General features: G+C 38.6%; 1 protein-coding gene and 1 long non-coding RNA gene across 5 annotated transcripts in view; one reads left to right on the top strand and one right to left on the bottom strand.

Moving 5' to 3' along the window:
- LOC140848925 (uncharacterized) overlaps positions 1-2686 on the bottom strand; it is a 34048-nt gene extending 31362 nt beyond the window's left edge. For both annotated transcript variants that reach the window (XR_012130233.1, XR_012130232.1), the window contains exons 1-2: positions 2547-2686; positions 1594-1651 (exon numbers count right to left, since the gene is read on the bottom strand). This is a non-coding gene — a long non-coding RNA (uncharacterized lncRNA). The remainder of the gene's footprint in view (positions 1-1593; positions 1652-2546) is intronic.
- On the top strand, positions 2565-16374 carry LOC108390214 (guanylate-binding protein 6-like). Of its 3 annotated transcripts, none has more exons than XM_017648961.3 (11): positions 2566-2680; positions 6119-6332; positions 7054-7181; positions 9385-9494; positions 9673-9869; positions 11205-11450; positions 12162-12442; positions 13114-13326; positions 14274-14376; positions 14694-14887; positions 16039-16374. In XM_017648961.3, the coding sequence occupies exons 2-11, from the start codon at positions 6143-6145 to the stop codon at positions 16225-16227; spliced, it is 1851 nt and encodes a 616-aa protein (XP_017504450.2). In that variant the 5' UTR covers positions 2566-2680; positions 6119-6142; the 3' UTR covers positions 16228-16374. The 3 variants fall into 3 exon arrangements, with proteins under 3 accessions (XP_073090358.1, XP_017504450.2, XP_073090357.1); XM_073234256.1 differs by having other exon boundaries at positions 2573-2680; positions 6129-6332; XM_073234257.1 differs by lacking the exon at positions 6119-6332 and having other exon boundaries at positions 2565-2680.
- Positions 16375-18796: the final 2422 nt, after the last annotated feature.

Genomic DNA, 18796 nt, shown 5'->3' with positions numbered 1-18796 from the left:
GTTCCGGACGATGCTGCGGTTGTGGCTGCATCCAGCCCACCGTCTCCTGGACTTGCCATAAGAAGGAGGAGGGAGATGTCTAGGCTGGCATGTGCATACAGTGAGACAACGAATTTGACCGGATCTGTACTGTTGGAACTCAACCAGGAGTTGGGAGGGGTGCAAGTTGTAGCACCCCAAAATCTCATGACTATAGACTATGTACGGTTAAAAGAACATATGGGATGTGAACAGATCCCAGAAATGGGCTGCTTTAATTTGTCTGATTTCTCTCAGACTGTTCAAGTACAGTTGGACAATATTCATCATATCATAGACAAATTTTCACAAATGCCTAGGGTGCCTAAATGGTTATCTTGGCTCCACTGGAGATGGAAGGTAATTATAGATTTGCTTTGTTTATGTCACCATATTCCTATTATGTTAATATGTGAGCGCAAGTTAGTTAGTAGTTTAAAACCTATACATACTTAAGGTACTCTACAAGAAGATATGTCAAAGAAATAATCAATCCTCCCATGTTTTCTTCCATATGCTACCTCTATAGCTTTTCTTCTTCCTTCCCAATTACAACCCTTCAATAGAATTTGTGCCTCATATCGAATTTACCGAGTATCATAATTCCTCCAGGTGGTAAAGATACCTCAAGACAAGTGCTGGGCATAGAAGCCACAGGGCATAAATCTGCAAAGAAGTAAAAAGCTAACCTTTTCAAACAATATGGCTTCTCTCTCACTTACCAACTTTACATTTCCCTGTATGGCCCTGGAAGATGACTGGTTAGCCAGAGATGGGTAAGATTCCTCAAGGGAGGAACAACCTAAGACAGGCACAGTCGCAGGGGTGCCATCAGGTGAGAAATTGGGGATCAACAGAGGTGAGGCTCAGAACCTCAGCCCCCCTGTTTTGAGAGAAATCTTTTGCATCCGTGGATGTTTTGCTGCCCTTGTCTAGCTTGGATTAATACTTAGTCCATAGGCACACACCTGATCATCTCAATTTGCCCTCTTACAGCACTAAACGATGTTTTCTACCTTTATCTTGCATCTACCTACCACTTCAGCATTTTATTAAAAATAAAAATAATAATAATAATAAAGGGAGAATGTGGGATCCACATATAAATCAAGTATAAAAATCAAACGAATATTCATATTTGACCTGATTGTTTATAGTTCATAATGCGTGATCAAAACCGAAAGTTTCTGTGATGAATGCCCTTGTACTGTTCACCATGTAAGAATTTATTCACTATGTAAGAATTCGTTCACCCTGTAAGAACTTGTTCGTTATGCTTCAGAAGATTGGAGACTGACGAGAATTAGGCTTGAGATGGATTAATGATTGTGCATTGAGCATTGACCCCCCTATACAGAATTTTATTGTTGTTAACAACCATTTGATCAATAAATATGAGAGATGTCCTCTCAAAAATATATATATATATATATATATAACCCACATAAATTGAATCTCTTTGTGGTCCTCAACAATTTTTAAGGTATACACACAGCTGCATATCTCATGCATTATACCTAGCAAAACTTCCATTAATTGTAAATTGATATTATTTGATATCCAATCTATGCTCACCTGTCAAACATGTCCTCTTATGTATTGTTCAAATCCAAAACCAAACAAGGTGTACACACTGCATTTTGTGGAAAAAAAAAAAATGAAATGAGCAAGAAATGGGTAAGAATTATATACAGGAAATCTACAAAACTTTGAGGACACACTATAAGACCTGAATAAGTAGAGGAAACTACCCTGGTGGGTCCAAGGGAGGCCAACTCATATTACAAAGTTACCAGTCCTCTCCAAGGTGATAGGGAGATTTAATACAATTCCAATTGGAACTTCAATGTTTTGAATATTTAAAATTAATGAGGAAAAGGCAAAGAGGGACAAATTGGCTATACATTAGGAAAAGAATGACGTTTGTCTTATGTTACTCAATTTGGATAGATAAATTTCAAATAGGTCAAAAGATCTAAATGTGAAAAATAAAATTATAAAAGGATTGGCAGAATATGTTGAAAAATACTTTAAAATCCTGGAGTGAGAATGACCTTTCTGAGCATGGTATTAGAATCTTTTCCTCTAAGGAAAAGATTGACAGATTTAACTGTATAAAAATGAAAAACTTCAGTATGGTGAAAGACAGTAAAACAAAACACAACAAAAAATTAAAGAACAAAATGGAAGGAAATAAACCCTGTGGATAAATAATTCCTATCCATCCTGTTCAATGAGCTTCAATAAATTGCTAACATTTATCAAGTAAAAAAAAAAAAAATAGAGGCCAGGAAAGCCTTCCAAGATGGGGAGAGCAATAGAAAGCTGGTGGAGTCTGTTCACTAAGATGTGACTGCTGAGCAGCCAAGGGATTTTTTCTGACCTCGTCTCAGAAACAGGCTGAAGTACTTAGCGGAGAAGGGTCACTTTTTCTGAGCCATATTCATGCTCCCATTCAGGGCATCCATAAAAAACCCCACAAATTACTTTTGCTTTCAATTTCAATGCTGTTAGTAGAAATGACTCACTTCCTCAGTCTTTCGTAGTCTTTGTAGTCCACTCCAAAGAAGGCATTGAACAATTTCCATTCAGAGAGTTGAAAGGCTCAAGTGAGATGACAGGCAGCTGAGAACTGCTCTTGGACCGTGGTGTTGCAGGGCAGGTATGTCTATTTTCTTTCACATGTAACTTTTTCTTGAACTCGAGACTTGATTTCTGATTCAAAATGACTACCAAGAAATGCTCAGGAAGACAGGCTGCCTTTTGTCTGGCCTGTAGAGGTCTGTGACTGGCTTTAGTTCTGCGTGAGTCACCCTTTCCTTTTGGACCAGTAGCTTGCCTGCCTCCATGGCAAATGTTAGAATTCACAGAACAAGACAGTGCATTAGGGAGCTTAAAGGCAGTGATAACAGAAAGAGATAGTTTCTGTATCTATTAGCATTCTTAAGAAAGCTTCAGATTGAGAGTTCTGTAACTTTCTAAATACAAGTAAATTTCATCTCCACATCACTGATATTTATTTGTTAAAAACAACTAGTCAAAACTATCTTTCATTTCCTCTCTCTCTCTCTTTCTCTTACTACCTCTCTTTCTGGTTTTTGTTAGTTTTCATAGGAACATCGAAGTCACCTGCACCATTTTTTAAACATAGAGAATCTGAGTTTAACCACCCTATCAGATGATTCTTAAGTAGATCAAATTTTGAAAACTAGTCCTGACCAGGATGGAACAGTTGCACTTTGTTAATTTGACATTAAAAATTCTGTGGCTCATTCACAGCTAAGAAACCACAGACCTGGTTTTTATAAAGTCGTTTGCAGTGGTTTCTGTCACATCTTCTCAGCGTTATTTCATCTTCACTCCAAAGAAGGCATTGAACAATTTCCATCACTAGAACGTATCTGTTAGAGGCTCATGTTTTAGCTCCATATTCTTTGCTCTCCACACTGAATAACCAGACAAAAAGAAATAGTACAGGAGCAGTGTGTTTCAAATTGCTTATTGTTTTGCTTTCATAAAGAAATATGTGTTGAACTTGTTTCTTAGTAGTCTACAGTTTGCAGATTGTGTTGAAATGTATAACCCAGGGGACCGATTTGCTCAGTGCGATTATTCTCCACTTATTCAACAAACAAATACTGCAATCCTATTTTGTGCTACATGCTATGCTGAGATAAAAGCTTATAGTATCCAATTTAATTATAAAAATATCCTCCAGGTTTGATCTATAATTTATTTTCACATTAACCCTATAATTATCTTTAAAAACCTAGGCTTAGCTAGGTGAGGCTCCTTATTAAGGACACACAAATAGTAAATGACAGAGCTAGTATTTTTTATGGTATTAGATGCATTTTGAATATTTGACATATAAATATAAAACTGAATAATGGAGGCAAATGAATATATTAGCATTTTTACATATTCTGATTATGAAAAATACTTGGATATTACAGAAAACCATTTCAACATAATGCAATAAAAAATGTGCCAGAGGACCAAGGAATAATTGTATTTTTGATACTTAAAATTTTCAAGTTAAACAAACCTTGAAAAACAATTACAAGAAAATCCTATATACCCGTTCCCTAGATTCATCCACTGGTGACATTTTGCTAGACTTGCTTCCTCTTTCCAAATACAATGATATGTCTCCCTTTATAATGTAAATGATACTTGCCTTTTTATTCTTATTCCCATTCTCATTCATGGAATAAGTTGCAGAAAACCTGACCCTTCTCAGCTAAGTACTTATAACACTGGCCCAAAGCCAAAGTTCTTAACTGTGACATCTTCTACTGCGTTGTTCTAGCTGTACACCTGAAGAACAATTTCAGTAATCACCACCATGTCATCTACATATTTTTCCGTTGGAAAAAACTCTTTCTTGAGATGATTTTTCACAAGTAAGTCAGGTACAATTTATCATACACTGAATGCTAACAAATTCTGGGGATGCAAAACCTGTAGCGTATGTATAAATAATTTCACTCAGGTGTAAACATTAATGCAGTGCTTTTTTAAAAAAATGAACATCTTTGTTTCTCTGGGTTACTGTGATACTTCTTCCCTCCTGGATTTTTATTGGCTCAGTGGTGCCAACAGTAATGGGTTCTGAAACTAGCCCCAAGAAAGGCTTTTAGTCAAATAAATCTAAAATAATACATGCTTTCAATTTTGCTTAGAGGTGAGATACTTTTACCAAGTATGCCTTTTTTCCCAAAGAAAGTTTGGTGTCTTCTGTGTTCTAAAACACATTCACTTCTGTGATTTCAAAAGACCGCAGAACCCTGGCTGTTTGTAACTGGCCAATTTTCAGCTCCTGAGAAAGATCTGGGAAGGAAGTGGTGTGTGAATTAGATCTGAAAAAAAAAAAAAACTACTATTAGGTCCAAAAGAATCAGTAGAATCTAAGGTAGTTTTCCTTGTATTGTACTAATAAAGCAACGTTATTAGAAAGACATTACAATCTCATCTTCTCTTGTTGGTTTGAAAGCTTGTATTTTTTGTTGTTGGGGTTGATTTACCCTGGGACATCTGTCCTAAGGACTAATTTGTTTGGTCTTCTAATGCATCATCCTGCAACCATAACTGAAGGTCCAGAACACCGATTTGATAAAGTGCCCTGGGAATATCCCTCTGAGGGCTCTTGTGTGCCATGCGTGGGTCACTCCAGCAACTGGGTGCTGGGTTTAGAAAGTGGCTGTGCTGGAAAGGCGTGGGTCCCCTCAGGGCTTCCAAGCCCTGGGCTCGGTCCCTGTACTGGCTGCACAGAGTGGCACCAGGACACAAGAAGCACCTATGTCCGGCATTTTCACCATGAGCATCTTTGCTGACTCTTCGCCATAAGTCTCTTGCCGCATACAGTTCTAGAGGTTGGAACATCCAAGATCGTAGTGTTGGAAGGCTGGTTTCCTCTGAGGCCTCTCCAACCTGCAGACAGTCGCCTTCTCCCTGCGACTCCACATGGTCTTCCCTCTGCATGTGTCTCAGTCCATCGATGCCCCCCGACCTGTGGGGTCCTTACGTAAAGAAGTTTAAACTTGGCCTGAATGTGGCTTTTTCTTGATTGGCTGTGTGCTCGGTTGCTTTAGGCCTTTGACTGTTTTTCAGGTTATTCTAGCCAATATGTTTGTTGTTTTGATGTCTTCTTGGGGAAACAAGAGCTTAGATTTTCCTAGTCTGACATTTTGCTCAATTGTCTAGACTTTTTATCCTGGCTCTATGATTTATTCACTTAGCCTTTGTAAGACTTGCTAATCTCATTTGCAAAGTGGGTCCAATGATCTCTGATTTGCAGGGTCTTATATTAGTGAAGCCAGGTGTGTATCACAGGGCTTGGTAGATGGTGGGTAAACCTCCATGCATAGTGACAACTGCTTGAATTTTATAATTACTGACGCAATAAAACTTGGGGAGTAATAATACCCTATGTTTTATCACTGACATCATCAGAGATTTGGGAACATGATAGAGGAAGCCCTCTGCAGTCTAACTGTAGGTTACATTTTGCCCCATAGAAACTACAGAGGTCTCACCCAGTCCTATATTTATGGCTCTGAATCAGAGAATGACTTTGTAACCTTATTTTTCCTGGGAGGTTCATCTAGGTTGGCAGGGTGCCATGGCATCTGGACCCAACATGACGGTCCCCATCTGTCTGGTGGAAAACAACCATGAGCAGCTGTCAGTGAACCAGAGAGCGATAGAGATTCTTGACAAGATTTCTCAGCCAGTGGTGGTGGTGGCCATTGTAGGACTGTACCGTACAGGCAAATCCTACTTGATGAACCGCCTTGCAGGACAGAACTGCGGTGAGGACTGTACTGAGGGGCCAATTCTTGACTCTAGCTATATCTTGGCTTCTTAATTTTCTTCCTTGGTCACATAAAGGGAGGACCAAATACCTCCCAAAAAAACCAGTCTTTAAATTCTAATTCTCACCACTAAATTACTACCTGACTCTAATCTCTTATCATACTTTTTGTTTTACTCCTGTCAAAAAAAATGTCTCCTAATGCTCAGAATCCTGTCTTGTTTTACCTGCTCAAGCACTGAGCTCTTGTAACTGCATCTCCTCTCTCTCAAAACACATTTTGTTTTCCTTGGAATATTCCCATCAACATATAAAGGTGTTTGAATATCTACCATTTAAAAAACCTTGCCTGGATTTCACATCCCACTGTGGGTACCAACCTTCCCCCTAATCCCTTTTCTGTTAATCATGTTGTCTGGCAAAAAAAAAAAAATATGATTTCAATTTCCTTTTTCCATTTTTTCTCTTCTCATGTCTCTTCTCAATCCACTTTCCTCTGGCCTTGAACCTCACCATTCTTTCAAAATGCACTTGTGATGGTTATCAGTGACCTCTGTTCCGTCTGATTCATGGATACCTCTTTGTCTCCACCCTGAGCCCTTGATTGGCACATTCTCATAGTTAACATCCTCTTCTCCTGGAAATAGACAACACACAAAGTAAGAAGAAAGTCTTGAGGAAATCTGTTGATGTATGTTGCCTTCTCCTCTTCCCTTCAGGTTTCCCTCTGGGCTCCACAGTGCAGTCTGAAACCAAGGGCATCTGGATGTGGTGTGTGCCTCACCCCTCCATGCCGAACCACACCCTGGTCCTTCTGGACACCGAGGGCCTGGGGGATTTGGCAAAGGTAAGGCACAGGGTCACAGACAAATCCTATCTATTCTGGATTTTCTACTTATCTATTCTTGATATTTTAAAAGTTAACTATTGTGATCTTTTTGGAAAATCTAGAAATTCAACTATAGCAAATGATGCAAACTGGTTTGTTTGAATCTTACTTCTAGGTGGGATAAGACATGGTGTATTAGATAAATTCTTTCTTGGCACTGGGTGAATTATTTGACTAAAATTAATAAATGATTATTGAACAGCTGAGTTGCAGGCCTCTGGTCTTAGTGCTGTGAATATTAGTTACCAAAGCAAAGGTCTTGCCCTCAGACTCTTCAGTTCAGTTGAAAAGATCACACACATGCAGTCAGATGTAATAAAGTGTGACTGGGAAAGAAGCAGATTGGAGAGAGGGAAGAGCTGGACTGCAGTGCAATACTTGACTTCTGTAGGTTCCATGGGAGCTCTGTGGCTGCCTTGGCCCTTTGAGTTATCCTGAGATGGGATGAAGGTGCTGATAAATCATGGAACAGCTGCTCCAGGAGACTTATTTTAATTAAGAGGAGTGAAACTTGCGAGCTGTCTTCCATCAGCACTCCTAATAGCCGGGGGAATAAATCCTTTAGTCTTGAAAGGGCTGATGGACATTACAGTTCCTATCACAAGCAGTTACACATAAGGGTGCCTTGGTAGGAAAGTGAAGAAACATCAACTCCATCCCAGGGATGAAGAAAGATTTCTGATTCACCTTCTGAGCTACCAGATGAAGTGTGTATTTGAGGGTTGAAATTAGAGTTGGGTTCACAGTTCCCATGGTGAAGTTCATCAACTACCCACAGAGCATTCAGAGAGGCTTTGAGATCTGTGAATGTGATGGTTCTAGAACACCACGTGTTTGTCCTACAACAAACATTTTATATGGGCTTTTGGTATTTTGGATTTCTACTGATGGGTGAAATGAATGATTTCTCCATTCGTGCCTTATTTGAGACACATTTGGAAATAGTATCTAAATTTCTGTAGCTGTCCATTTCTACCCAAAGGATAGTTAGAAATTCTGTTTAAATTTTAAAGCCATATATCAAACATTGATATAGCCTTGTTGTCTAAATAATTTGCTTTGTCATAAGTGCCACTTCTTATTCTAAATGCTTACTTAAAAAAATTGGTATTTGGGAAAATATAGTAATGAATAGGCTATTTTCCCCCCAAACTCCCATATAATGTCTTCTAGGCATCAATCCCAGTGTTTTCATTGGCTCTAGGAAACAGCTTCACATGCTGTGTATAGTTGAAATAATTGTGGATTATGCTATTACTTAGACAAACAGATTAGCCTGGCCTTTAAGGCCCCCATCAGGCTGCACTAAAGCTTCATCAAGCCTTAACTTCTGTGCCTGCCCTCCACTCCAGTCAAGTCAAATAACTATTTTTGTTGCAAAGATCCCTGTATTCTACCACCTCTAATTTTGCTACTGTGAGTCTTTCCAGGTGGGATCACCTTCATTTCTTCATGTCTACATTCTACCAATTCTTTAACACTCAGCCCAAGACTTCCAGTAGGTCTTTCAACTTTGATAGTTCTGTTCTTCCTTGATAGAATTCTAAATTATAATTTAACATTATAGTTATAGGCTCCACTGCTGATACAAATTATTAAGATGTAAGATTACTAATATCTTGACATATAGGTACCATCATCTTTGTTGTATTCATTGTTCAGATATTTATCATCACTTTGAAATAGTCAATTTGAAAATAATGGTGGTCATTTTACTTTTAAAATCTTTAACAGTGGGATATATTCAATAGCTTCCCATAAACATTTGATGAATTAAATTGGATATAATTTGAATCCCTAGCTATGTTAGCTCTGGCATGTTTTATATGGCCTATGACCAATGAGTAAGTGTAAAATGAGTAAGTGCTAACACTCATCATTGGAAACCTAATCACGTACCAGGTACCATACTAGTTTTTCTAGTATTTTATTTCGTCCTACTGTGGAAAAAGAAATCCTTGTGAATATTAGAGTCTTTATATATATATAAATTGGCAATCATAAGAAATGTCTTTGTAATTGTCAAAATATTTGTGTCTGTCTTCAAACAGATAGCAAATACATTAGCTGAAATAAAAAAAATAGAAGACTAATAGAATACATGCCTGAATCAATTTCTAAAGAGTAAACTCTTCAATCTCTCACTCAATGTGCTTCCTAGGGTGACCTTAAGAATGACTCGTGGATCTTTGCCCTGGCCGTGCTTCTGAGCAGCAGTTTTGTCTATAACAGCATAAATACCATCAACCACCAGGCCCTGGAGCAGCTGCAGTATCCTTGCAGGACCTAAACCATCAAGTTTCATTGAATTGAATAAATTTCTTGTCATTTAGTTACTTTCTGTTGAACAGAGAGGACCCAGGGCAAAAGAGAGGGCTTATAATAAATTTTTATTAGAGAAATGTAGAAACTGTGGGTAGGAAGTTCCTTTTCCTTAACTAAGTTCTAGTTACGTGACAGAGCTCACAGAACTAATCCGGGCAAAGTCTTCCTTAAGACAAGATGGAGTAGAAGATTCCACAGAATTTGTGAGTTTCTTCCCAGACTTTATCTGGACTGTACGGGATTTTACCCTGGAGCTGAAGTTAGATGGTTATCCTATCACAGAAGATGAGTACCTGGAGAATTCCTTGAAGTTGATCCCAGGTATCAGAGTCTACCTGGGCAGTGGATGGTCAAATAGAGGGTGGGAGCTTCTAATCACTGTCTATCATCTTTGGGATTGCTTTTATATTTCAAACTAGATTGAAGTTCTAGAAATAGTGACTGGAAGGTGGGTTGCAAAGCTCTAGGGACTGTAGTTTAAGTTTACTTAAGAAAAGTAGAACCTAAAGAAGAGTGAAATTATTCAAAACCAATTTGTTCTTCAAACAATTTGTTGTGATTTAGCATCCAAATCACAGTAGGTGCTTAAACCTTCTAAAAACCAGACACTTGTGTTTGCTATTTTGGCATCTGTTTTTCTGTGCTGAAGAAAACAACTGACCAAATATACGCTAGGAATGAAATTACAATGAAGAGCCTATCTTATAAAAAAAGTACATTTTACACAGACATTAACCTTCTCAAAGATGGATATAATTTTCTAGTGCCTGTATCGGTATATCATATAGAAAAATGACATGTTCTAAGTAAACCTGAAGAAGTGTATGTCTTTTTAATCTATGCCTTTCCAATATTCCTGACAATTACCAGAACATTAATTTAACTTCCTTATCATAACTGTCTCTTAATCCCCATATATTTACCCATGCTATAATTTCAAAAAATATATTTCAATGGGTTACATTTATAATAAAGTGTAACTGATGAAACCCTGAGAGAAAGATCAATTCAGATTTACCCATTCTTGCTTTCATTTTTCTATTTATGCTTTCCCAAAGCATTTATGGAGAAACTGACCATGTAGAAGAGCAATCCTGCTAACTCAAACATAAAGTACCTCAAAGAGTTTATAAAGTAGTGGTAATATCTTAAAATTGCATTTTAGTTACATTTACTCTTCAGAGGCTTTTTGCTATAGCTACCATTGTACAAATTACTTTTAGCATCAGTTTTCCTTAAATAATCAGGGTTTCATTCATAATACTCCTAATATTATGATTGCTAATAGTGTACCATTACCCCTTGTTTGTGGCTCTTTTTGATCCCACAGTTCAAATTCTACATTAGACCAAAAAGTTACATTTGACCTTTTCTTCTTTTAGCCATTCATTCAGTAAACATCTAATGGACACCTACTCTACCATGTCCAGGTCTAGGGAGGCCAGCCATAGGTTTCTTTTACTTGAATCAGATGTCTCTTCAAATTTCTCTGCAGTCATGTCATCGGTATGAGTTTGAAGTGAAAAGAAGCACTGAATGTCTATGCTGAAGACTTATAAGAAGATGGCAATGAGACCGAAGTCCCTATCGTAGGAAGCTTGAGCTCCCTGCCTCAAGACCGTTCCCACTATAACCTCTGTTTTCCCTATCCTTCAGGCAACAATCCCAGAATCCAAGCATCCAATCTACCCAGAGAATGTATCAGGCATTTCTTTCCAAAAAGGAAGTGTTTTGTCTTTGATCGCCCAACAAATGACAAAAAACTCCTAGCCAAAATGGAGAATGTGCGTGAAGATCAACTGGATCCTCAATTCCTAGAGCAAACAAACAATTTCTGTTCTTACATCTTCACCCATGCAAAGACCAAGACTCTCAGAGAGGGAATCATAGTGACTGGGAATCGTGAGTCTCCTTTTCACATTTCTGTGGGAGCTAATAAATGTTGAACATATTATATAATGTGTTTTTCAGAATTTTTGTTTGATTCTGTGTGGACTTCTGGGTATACAGACATTCATGCTCTGTGAACAAATGTATTTTATACCTCACTTTTGGAGGCTTGTGAATCCCTCCCCCAATTGGAAATGTCACTGATATCTGTGGCTTTCATTTATCTCAAAATATCCCCCACTGGTAATAAAAATCACTAACTGGGTTTAAAAATAGAATATGCTATTTTTTTCAGGGTAAGTTCTATATGGTAAGTGTTCTTTGTAAGGAAAATACAAAAGACATTTTGGAAGTTTAGAGCCATCTAAAAATAAATATTAGCTCATAAGTCCTTGAAAATCCATTGGAAGCTTCAGCATATGATCTGATTTACCCTGTCTCCTCTGCCTACCTGTATAATCCATTTTGCTTTTAATTTTTAATGGGAAATTATGTTTTCCAGATAACCTTACTATGTTAGATGAAGGCAGATTTTATTTTTATTTTTAGCCCTGTTGCCTGGAGAACCATGGAGATGAAGATTCAATAGGAAACTGATGATGATAGTAGAAAGAGACAGGTGTGTGTGTGTGTGCGTGTGCGTGTGTATGAGACATCTCAGAATCTTGGATCCTACCGAGTGATAACTTGATATTTATCTCTTTGATTTCCTGGCTTACTCAGGGCTGAGGACTCTGGTGGTGAACTATGTGGATGTTGTCAGTAGTGGAGCAGTGCCTTGCTTGGAGAATGCAATAACAGTTCTGGCCCAGCTTGAGAACTCAGCGGCTGTGCAGAAGGCAGCCGACTGCTACAGTGAGCAGATGGCCCAGCGAGTGAGGCTCCCCACAGATACACTCCAGGAGCTGCTGGACGTGCACATGGCCTGTGAGAGGGAAGCCATTGCAGTCTTTATGGAGCACTCCTTCAAGGATGAAAATCAAGAGTTTCAGAAGAATCTTGTGGTAGGATGTCTTAAGATTTACCCTTTGTCACCCTTCCCCTTGAAGAAGGAAGCCTAGAAATGCCTTAATTAACCCCACTGCTGATCTCTCACTTACGGATAAAGTAGTTGGATTGTCAAGAGGGATGGAGTTTCAAAGGACTAAATTTCCTTTCTATTTTCTCCCAAACCTCAAGGACTGTTGTACCTAGAAATCTCTCTATTTCTGATCTCTGAGGCAAAATCAGTATATGGTTCCAAGCCTCCCCAGAAAGTCATTCCTGAGCTGGTTGTTATTTCTGTGAACACACTCCCATGCCAACAACTGAAATTTCTCTTACTAGACCCTCATTCCAGGCCACTATTTAACTTAATTGCTTCTTTTGTCACTGTCTCATGCAAGACGGAATCACTGGATGCAAAGAACCACAGAGATGGTAATGCAACTCCAACATTTCAGAAGAAGAACCTGAGACCCAGTGAGGTTACGCAGCTTTCCCATAGTCTTGCAGAGAGTTTTCAGGGTAGTGAGTAAATCAAGTCTTGTGGTTCCTATTTTATTCCATGCCCTTCTCCAATGAAATGCTTTTCTCTTGAGGACCACAGTTAGACCAATCCTTTTACCAGACTCTTTGGAATTGTATCTCTTTTGTTCCCTTCTTCTGGTGACATCTCTCTACATTTCCCTTGCAGGAAATCATAAAGGATAAGCAGGAGGATTTCTTGCTACAGAATGAATTGGAATCTGTCAAATACTGCCAGGCTACACTTAATCAGCTTTCAAAGGCACTAACGGAAAATATTTCAGCAGGAATCTTCTCTGTTCCTGGAGGGCACAAGCTGTACAGGGAAGCAAAGCACATGATTGGACAGAGCTATTGGCAAGTGCCAAGGAAAGGAGTGAAGGTGAGGGGTACGGGGAGCACAGGGAGCCTACAGGATAGGGTCAAGAGGGGGTCTCCTGAAAAATCTGAGAGTACAGCACTAGCTGTGGGTAACAAGAGAGCATGGGGATAGTATGACAGCATTAGCTTTTAAGTTCCACTATTTGCTACTTATTCCAGAGAAGAGTAGAAATGACCATTTCCAAAAAAATGAGTATGGATTTCTGAAATCCTTGAGGGACAGAAGAGAAATGATTCACTTCTTAATCCAACAATGTGACATTTAGTGTTCCAACTGTTGACAATTTACAAGTTAAAGTCAGAGTCATCGTACACAAGGCTAATTAAAAGTAAGAGAGGAGGTCAAATACATAGAAAATTAAGTATAGAGTTATAACAACTACACACCTGTGAAAATGGGCTACATTATGTGGTGGTACCAACATAATAAAAAAATAGTAAAGTAATAATGTTAATAAAAATACAGCTAATATGTATTGAATGGTTATTGCCCATCAGCATATTGTTAAGCTCTTTCCCTAGACTCCTTAATAACATTAAGAAGCATCTACATTTATGGTCAACATTTCATAGATCTGCACTGAAAGGAATAGGAGGTTAAAATAACTCGTCTTCCAGCTGACAAGTGGTAGAGGAGAGCAGCCGCACAGATTAGAGGCAGCATTTCACACTGGTAAGGCAAATATGTAAAGGCACCAGACACTGCGGGTATGTACGAACGCACATGACTCTGACCAGCTGGGACCTTGAGTGGATAGAGGGAAATAGGCCTGGGAGAGGGACTGGAGGAAGCTATGGTTAGCTGATGTCCACACTAAGGAGCTTGGACACTTCTTAGGTGGATCTGGACTATTCTAAGCAGAAACTAAAAATGATATGAATGGACCTGTTGCTACAGAACAAGTCTCAGTGGGAATCTAAGTTCTTTGCACCTTCTTGCTTCCTCAGGCAAATGAGGTCTTCCAGAGCTTCCTGCTGTCACAGGTAGCAATAGAGAAATCCATCCTGCAGGCAGATAAAGCCCTCACTCAAGGGGAAAAGGCCATAGCAGGTATGGGGCAGGCTTTGGCTCACAGTGGGGTGGGGAGATTTTTGTGCCCTCTGACAAGCGTCAGAGAAAAATGTCCCTAAAACAGGGAGCTTTTTTCTCTTCTGGGAAACAACTTTGCTAAATCTAAAAACAAGGGGTGTTGTGGTTGTATGTCAGCCAGACCGGGCTTTTCCTACCACATTCTGAAATGTGCTCTTGATGATGTAGACACCCAGGGAACTCAGAGATTTCTCCCCTTCGCTTCCAGTTTGGGTTGGTCTCAGGAGGGTAGAGATCTGTCCTCACTTAATTTTCATCTCTAACCTTTCCTGGGACAGTGGAGCGGGCCAATAAGGAGGCAGCCGAAAAGGAACAGGAGTCGCTAAGTCAGAAACTCCAGGAGCAGCAGGAACAGATGGAGGCACAACAGAAGAGTCTCCAGGAAAACATAGTTCAATTGACTGAGAAGCTGGAGAGGGAAAGAGAAAACATGATCAGAGAACAGGATATGATGTTGGAGCACAAGCTGAGGGTAAGTCCAGTTGTGGTCTTAGTGGCGCTTGACGGTCATTGTCCTGGTACCTCAGCGACGGGTGGAGACTACAACACGGTCATGGAAGGAAGAATCATTGCAATTTACTGCTTGTGACTCATTAAAATCCTGAATCCTTTGAATCTGTTTTTTTAAAGAGGCTTTTGAATTCTATTCCATGTAGACTCTGGAGAGTTCAGAGTGAGCATAGCCCCTCCAAATGCTAGTAGAATATAGATAGTTGAGTTGCCCATTTGGGGGTTTTAAAATGATCCCAGAGGCTTTATGAAGCAGTTAGTCCAACCATGTGTATTTAATATGAGCAACAACTGGTTTGCTCTACCAAGATCACTGGCAATTATCAGATACCTTACTTCCATCCCCAAACTCTGAGGTATTGTTTATTACTACATATAAATTATCTATATAGATACAAAACTATTATAGATATAGATATAAATATCTATTATGACATAAAACTATCAGAAATGTACAGACTTAAAAACACAAAGAAGTGTTCTAACATGCTTCTAACGTGCTGCATTTTCTCCAGGTGCATACCATGTACCCAAGTTATTGTAGGATATAGGTAGAATTCTCTCATTATCCACCTGAGCTTGTTGATAACAGATTTCTAGAAGAGCTTACAAGTTTCCAGTATTTCTCCATTTGGGTGCTTGTACCAATTGATGGTGTGGACACACAGGAACTCAGAGATTTCCTGAAGTGAGGACTGATCTCTATCCTCCTGGGACCAACTCAAATTGGAAGGGAAGGGGAGAAATCTCTGTCCCCTGTGTGTCCACACCACCAACCAGTACAATCACTCAAATGTGGGACAGAATTAGGGTAATCATATCAAGGCTACTTTGCAACTGACATTTTTTGACAAGAACATATTCTGTTTGTCTTCATGTCAGGCTTAGCATCCTAGCAAAACCCTAATAGTGTGTGGACAATGGTAAGGCTGTAAACTATGTTTCCTTTCAATATTCTGGTCTGAGCCAGGAGATATTTCTTGTTGCAAAATGATTAAGGGAGAACAGTATTAAGAGTGAAAGATATTTGACAAAGTACCTACATACAAAATGTAATTCTTGAAACATGGGGATTTTAAAAGTTTTACTTCCCTCCTCACTATTTTTTTTTAGATCCAAGAAGATCTTCTTAATGAAGGATTTAGAAAGAAATCTGAAGAGATGAATGCAGAGATAAAGCAATTGAAAAAGATGATTGATGCTACTAAAAATGATGAATGTGTCTGGTTGGCAGTAGTTCTGGACAGACTTTGCCATGATATCACTTCAATATTTTCTTTTCCTGGCAAACTTCTTGGATAAACTCACTACTTAAATGAATTAGCTCACCTTTTAAACAACTTAGAGAATGTGTATATATGTTATGGCCTATTTTTGGTGTGTATGCATTTTACTTTCATACCACAAAGTTTTAAATAAAAAAATTTCAAGTTTTTTTATTGGCCCACATTAGGTAGAATAAATGCATGATGCTTTGATATATAAAATGTTAACTTTTAGGAAATATAACATATACACAGTTGTATATATATATGTGTGTGTGTATGTGTGAAATATATATATATATGATATATGATTTTATGTGATGGACAGGAAGCCCAAGACATTACTTTAAATGACAAAAGATTGGAAACTACTTTTACATCTCTTTAAATAAATTGGTAATATAAATTTAACATGTACACATATTGGAACACTAGTCAGTAACTCATTGACAAGGCTGCTCTATTTGGACAAATTTAGGACAGTCTTGAAGATACATTGTAAAGTGAAAAAAAGAGGCAAAAACAGTGTATATAATATTCACTATAAAAATGTAATTAAGCACAGTCATACATAGGTACACATAGAATATATATGTTGACTGAAAGCCTTACTGAAAATATAACTGTCAATTAACATATATTTTGTGTGTTTGACTGTATTCTTAAATATTTTCACTGTATTCTTAAAGTAAGCTAGAGAAAAGTAACTTTTTTTAAATTGTTGCAAATTTCCAAAAAATTTTCCAATATACTTATTTGGAAAAAAATGCATATAAGTGGACCCATGCAGCCCAAACCAGTGGTGTTCAAGGGCCAACTGTGGCTTCTAATTGTTGGTAATAATTTGCCACAGTTATATCACTTAGTTGTTTACCATTTTGAGTACTTGACCAATCCATTTTAATAGGATAAACTTTAAAATGGCCTTAAATAGTTTTTCTTTAATGATCTTACTCTCTGACTGGACTCAGAAGGGGTTTGAGATCACTTAAGGTTTTCCAAGATAGTAGTCCATTTAGGTTTCTTAAAACAAAAAGAGGCACTTCTGGGTCCCACAAATAAGTCAGTAAGCTGACATAAGTTGGGAAATTGCAGAGAGTAATCACCCAAGACCTCCTGAAATGTTTAATAAATTTCTGCCTTTCCATTTGGGAAATGGGGAATGCTTTAATCATGGAATTTGAACCAAGATAAAGGTTTAAATGTTACTTCCTTAGTTTGGTCTTGCTAGGGAATAGGTGGTAGGAGTGGATGGGACTCAGGAATGAAGACAACGTTTACCAGGTATGTTCCTGGAATGAAGTGAGAATTCTGGAGGTACAATGATGAATCTGATCTTATCTGAGTTGCAACACTAGCCTGTGAAGGAAATTTTATTCTGACTCTCATTAAAATGGCGAAAAAGATTTTATTCTACTATTGCAATGGGGGTCAAGACTGTTGCAGTGGAGGAAAGTGGGACTGGGCAAGAGAACTAATATGTATCCAGGAAAACCTAGCAAAATCCTCTTTAGGACACAAAGAATCCTATAAGATATTTAATATGGGGGGAAAATGTATCTCACAGTTAATATACCTAAGTATACAATACAAAGATGCACCCTGAATAGGAAGAAAGAAAAATGAAAGAGAACAGGTAGAAACCTCCAAAGTTTTTAGACACAGAATTGTCAAAAGCATATTCAGTATATGCCTTTTGATGTAGATCAAATGTTCTAAAGACTCTGAATTGTTTTGGAGGAGAGCATTGGTGAATAATTGTGAGTTTGATGACTTAAGTATGAATATTGCCATTTATAATAAAACTTATTAAAGAACAGAGATAGCTTTTAATTTCCATAATAGGAGATGTAAAAATGATTTTAACACATCTCAGTAATTTAGGAAAATATAATATGCAAAAAAATCATTAAAGATTGGAGGAAAAAAGATGGCAGCATGAGAAGTGTGGTGGAAATCTCCTCCCAAAACCACGTATATGTTGAAAATACAGCAAATATAACTATTCCTAAAAGAGTGACCAGAAGTAAGAGGTACACCAGCCAGTCTACTTCTGGGAGAAGTGAACATCTCATGGAAAAGGGTAAAGTAAAAAAGCGGTGACCTGGCAGGACCTGAGCACTCTCCCCACCCCAGTTCAATGCAGGAGGAAGAGAATCAGAATGGGGAGGGAGTGGAAACACAGGACTGCTAAAAACCCAGCCCTAGAAATCTACTCCGGCAGCACAGACCCACATTGCATGGTGCTCTGGAGATTACAGGGGCTGAAAACTGAAGTCAGAGACTAAGACTGCAAACAGGTTCCCACAACTGGCTGCCCTGGGACAAAAGAAAAGAAGACACTTTGAATGGCTTCTCAACAGTGAAAGGGCTGCTAAAGGGGCAAGGGTTTAGAAGAAGGGACATGTGGACAAAATCATCCCGGCACACTCAGCCCAGCAGTTGGGAACTTTCAGGAGCTTCAGGTGCTCCATCCCCCTGGTTGGAAACACAGACCCAAGACCCTCACTGTGGTAAGTAGTCTGCCTCTTCTTCCCACCCTGCTGGGACCTGCACGCAAACCCACTATCCCTGCCATTGCTGCAGACCAGCCGGAGGGCAGTCCT

Source organism: Manis javanica, chromosome 4 (genome assembly GCF_040802235.1).
Source record: "Manis javanica isolate MJ-LG chromosome 4, MJ_LKY, whole genome shotgun sequence".
Lineage (NCBI taxonomy): Eukaryota > Metazoa > Chordata > Mammalia > Pholidota > Manidae > Manis > Manis javanica.
Note: the sequence above shows the minus strand (reverse complement) of the source record. Positions and strands in the feature narration are given on the sequence as shown.

What these genes read in the sequence shown, in the direction of transcription:
- LOC108390214 (XM_017648961.3), top strand. Translation starts at nt 6,143, where the DNA reads ATGGCATCTGGACCCAACATGACGGTCCCCATCTGTCTGGTGGAAAAC. An exon ending in GCCTGGGGGATTTGGCAAAG is followed by an intron (nt 7,182 to 9,384) that starts GTAAGGCACAGG and finishes TGTGCTTCCTAG; the next exon opens with GGTGACCTTAAGAATGACTC. An exon ending in AGTTTCAGAAGAATCTTGTG is followed by an intron (nt 12,443 to 13,113) that starts GTAGGATGTCTT and finishes TTTCCCTTGCAG; the next exon opens with GAAATCATAAAGGATAAGCA.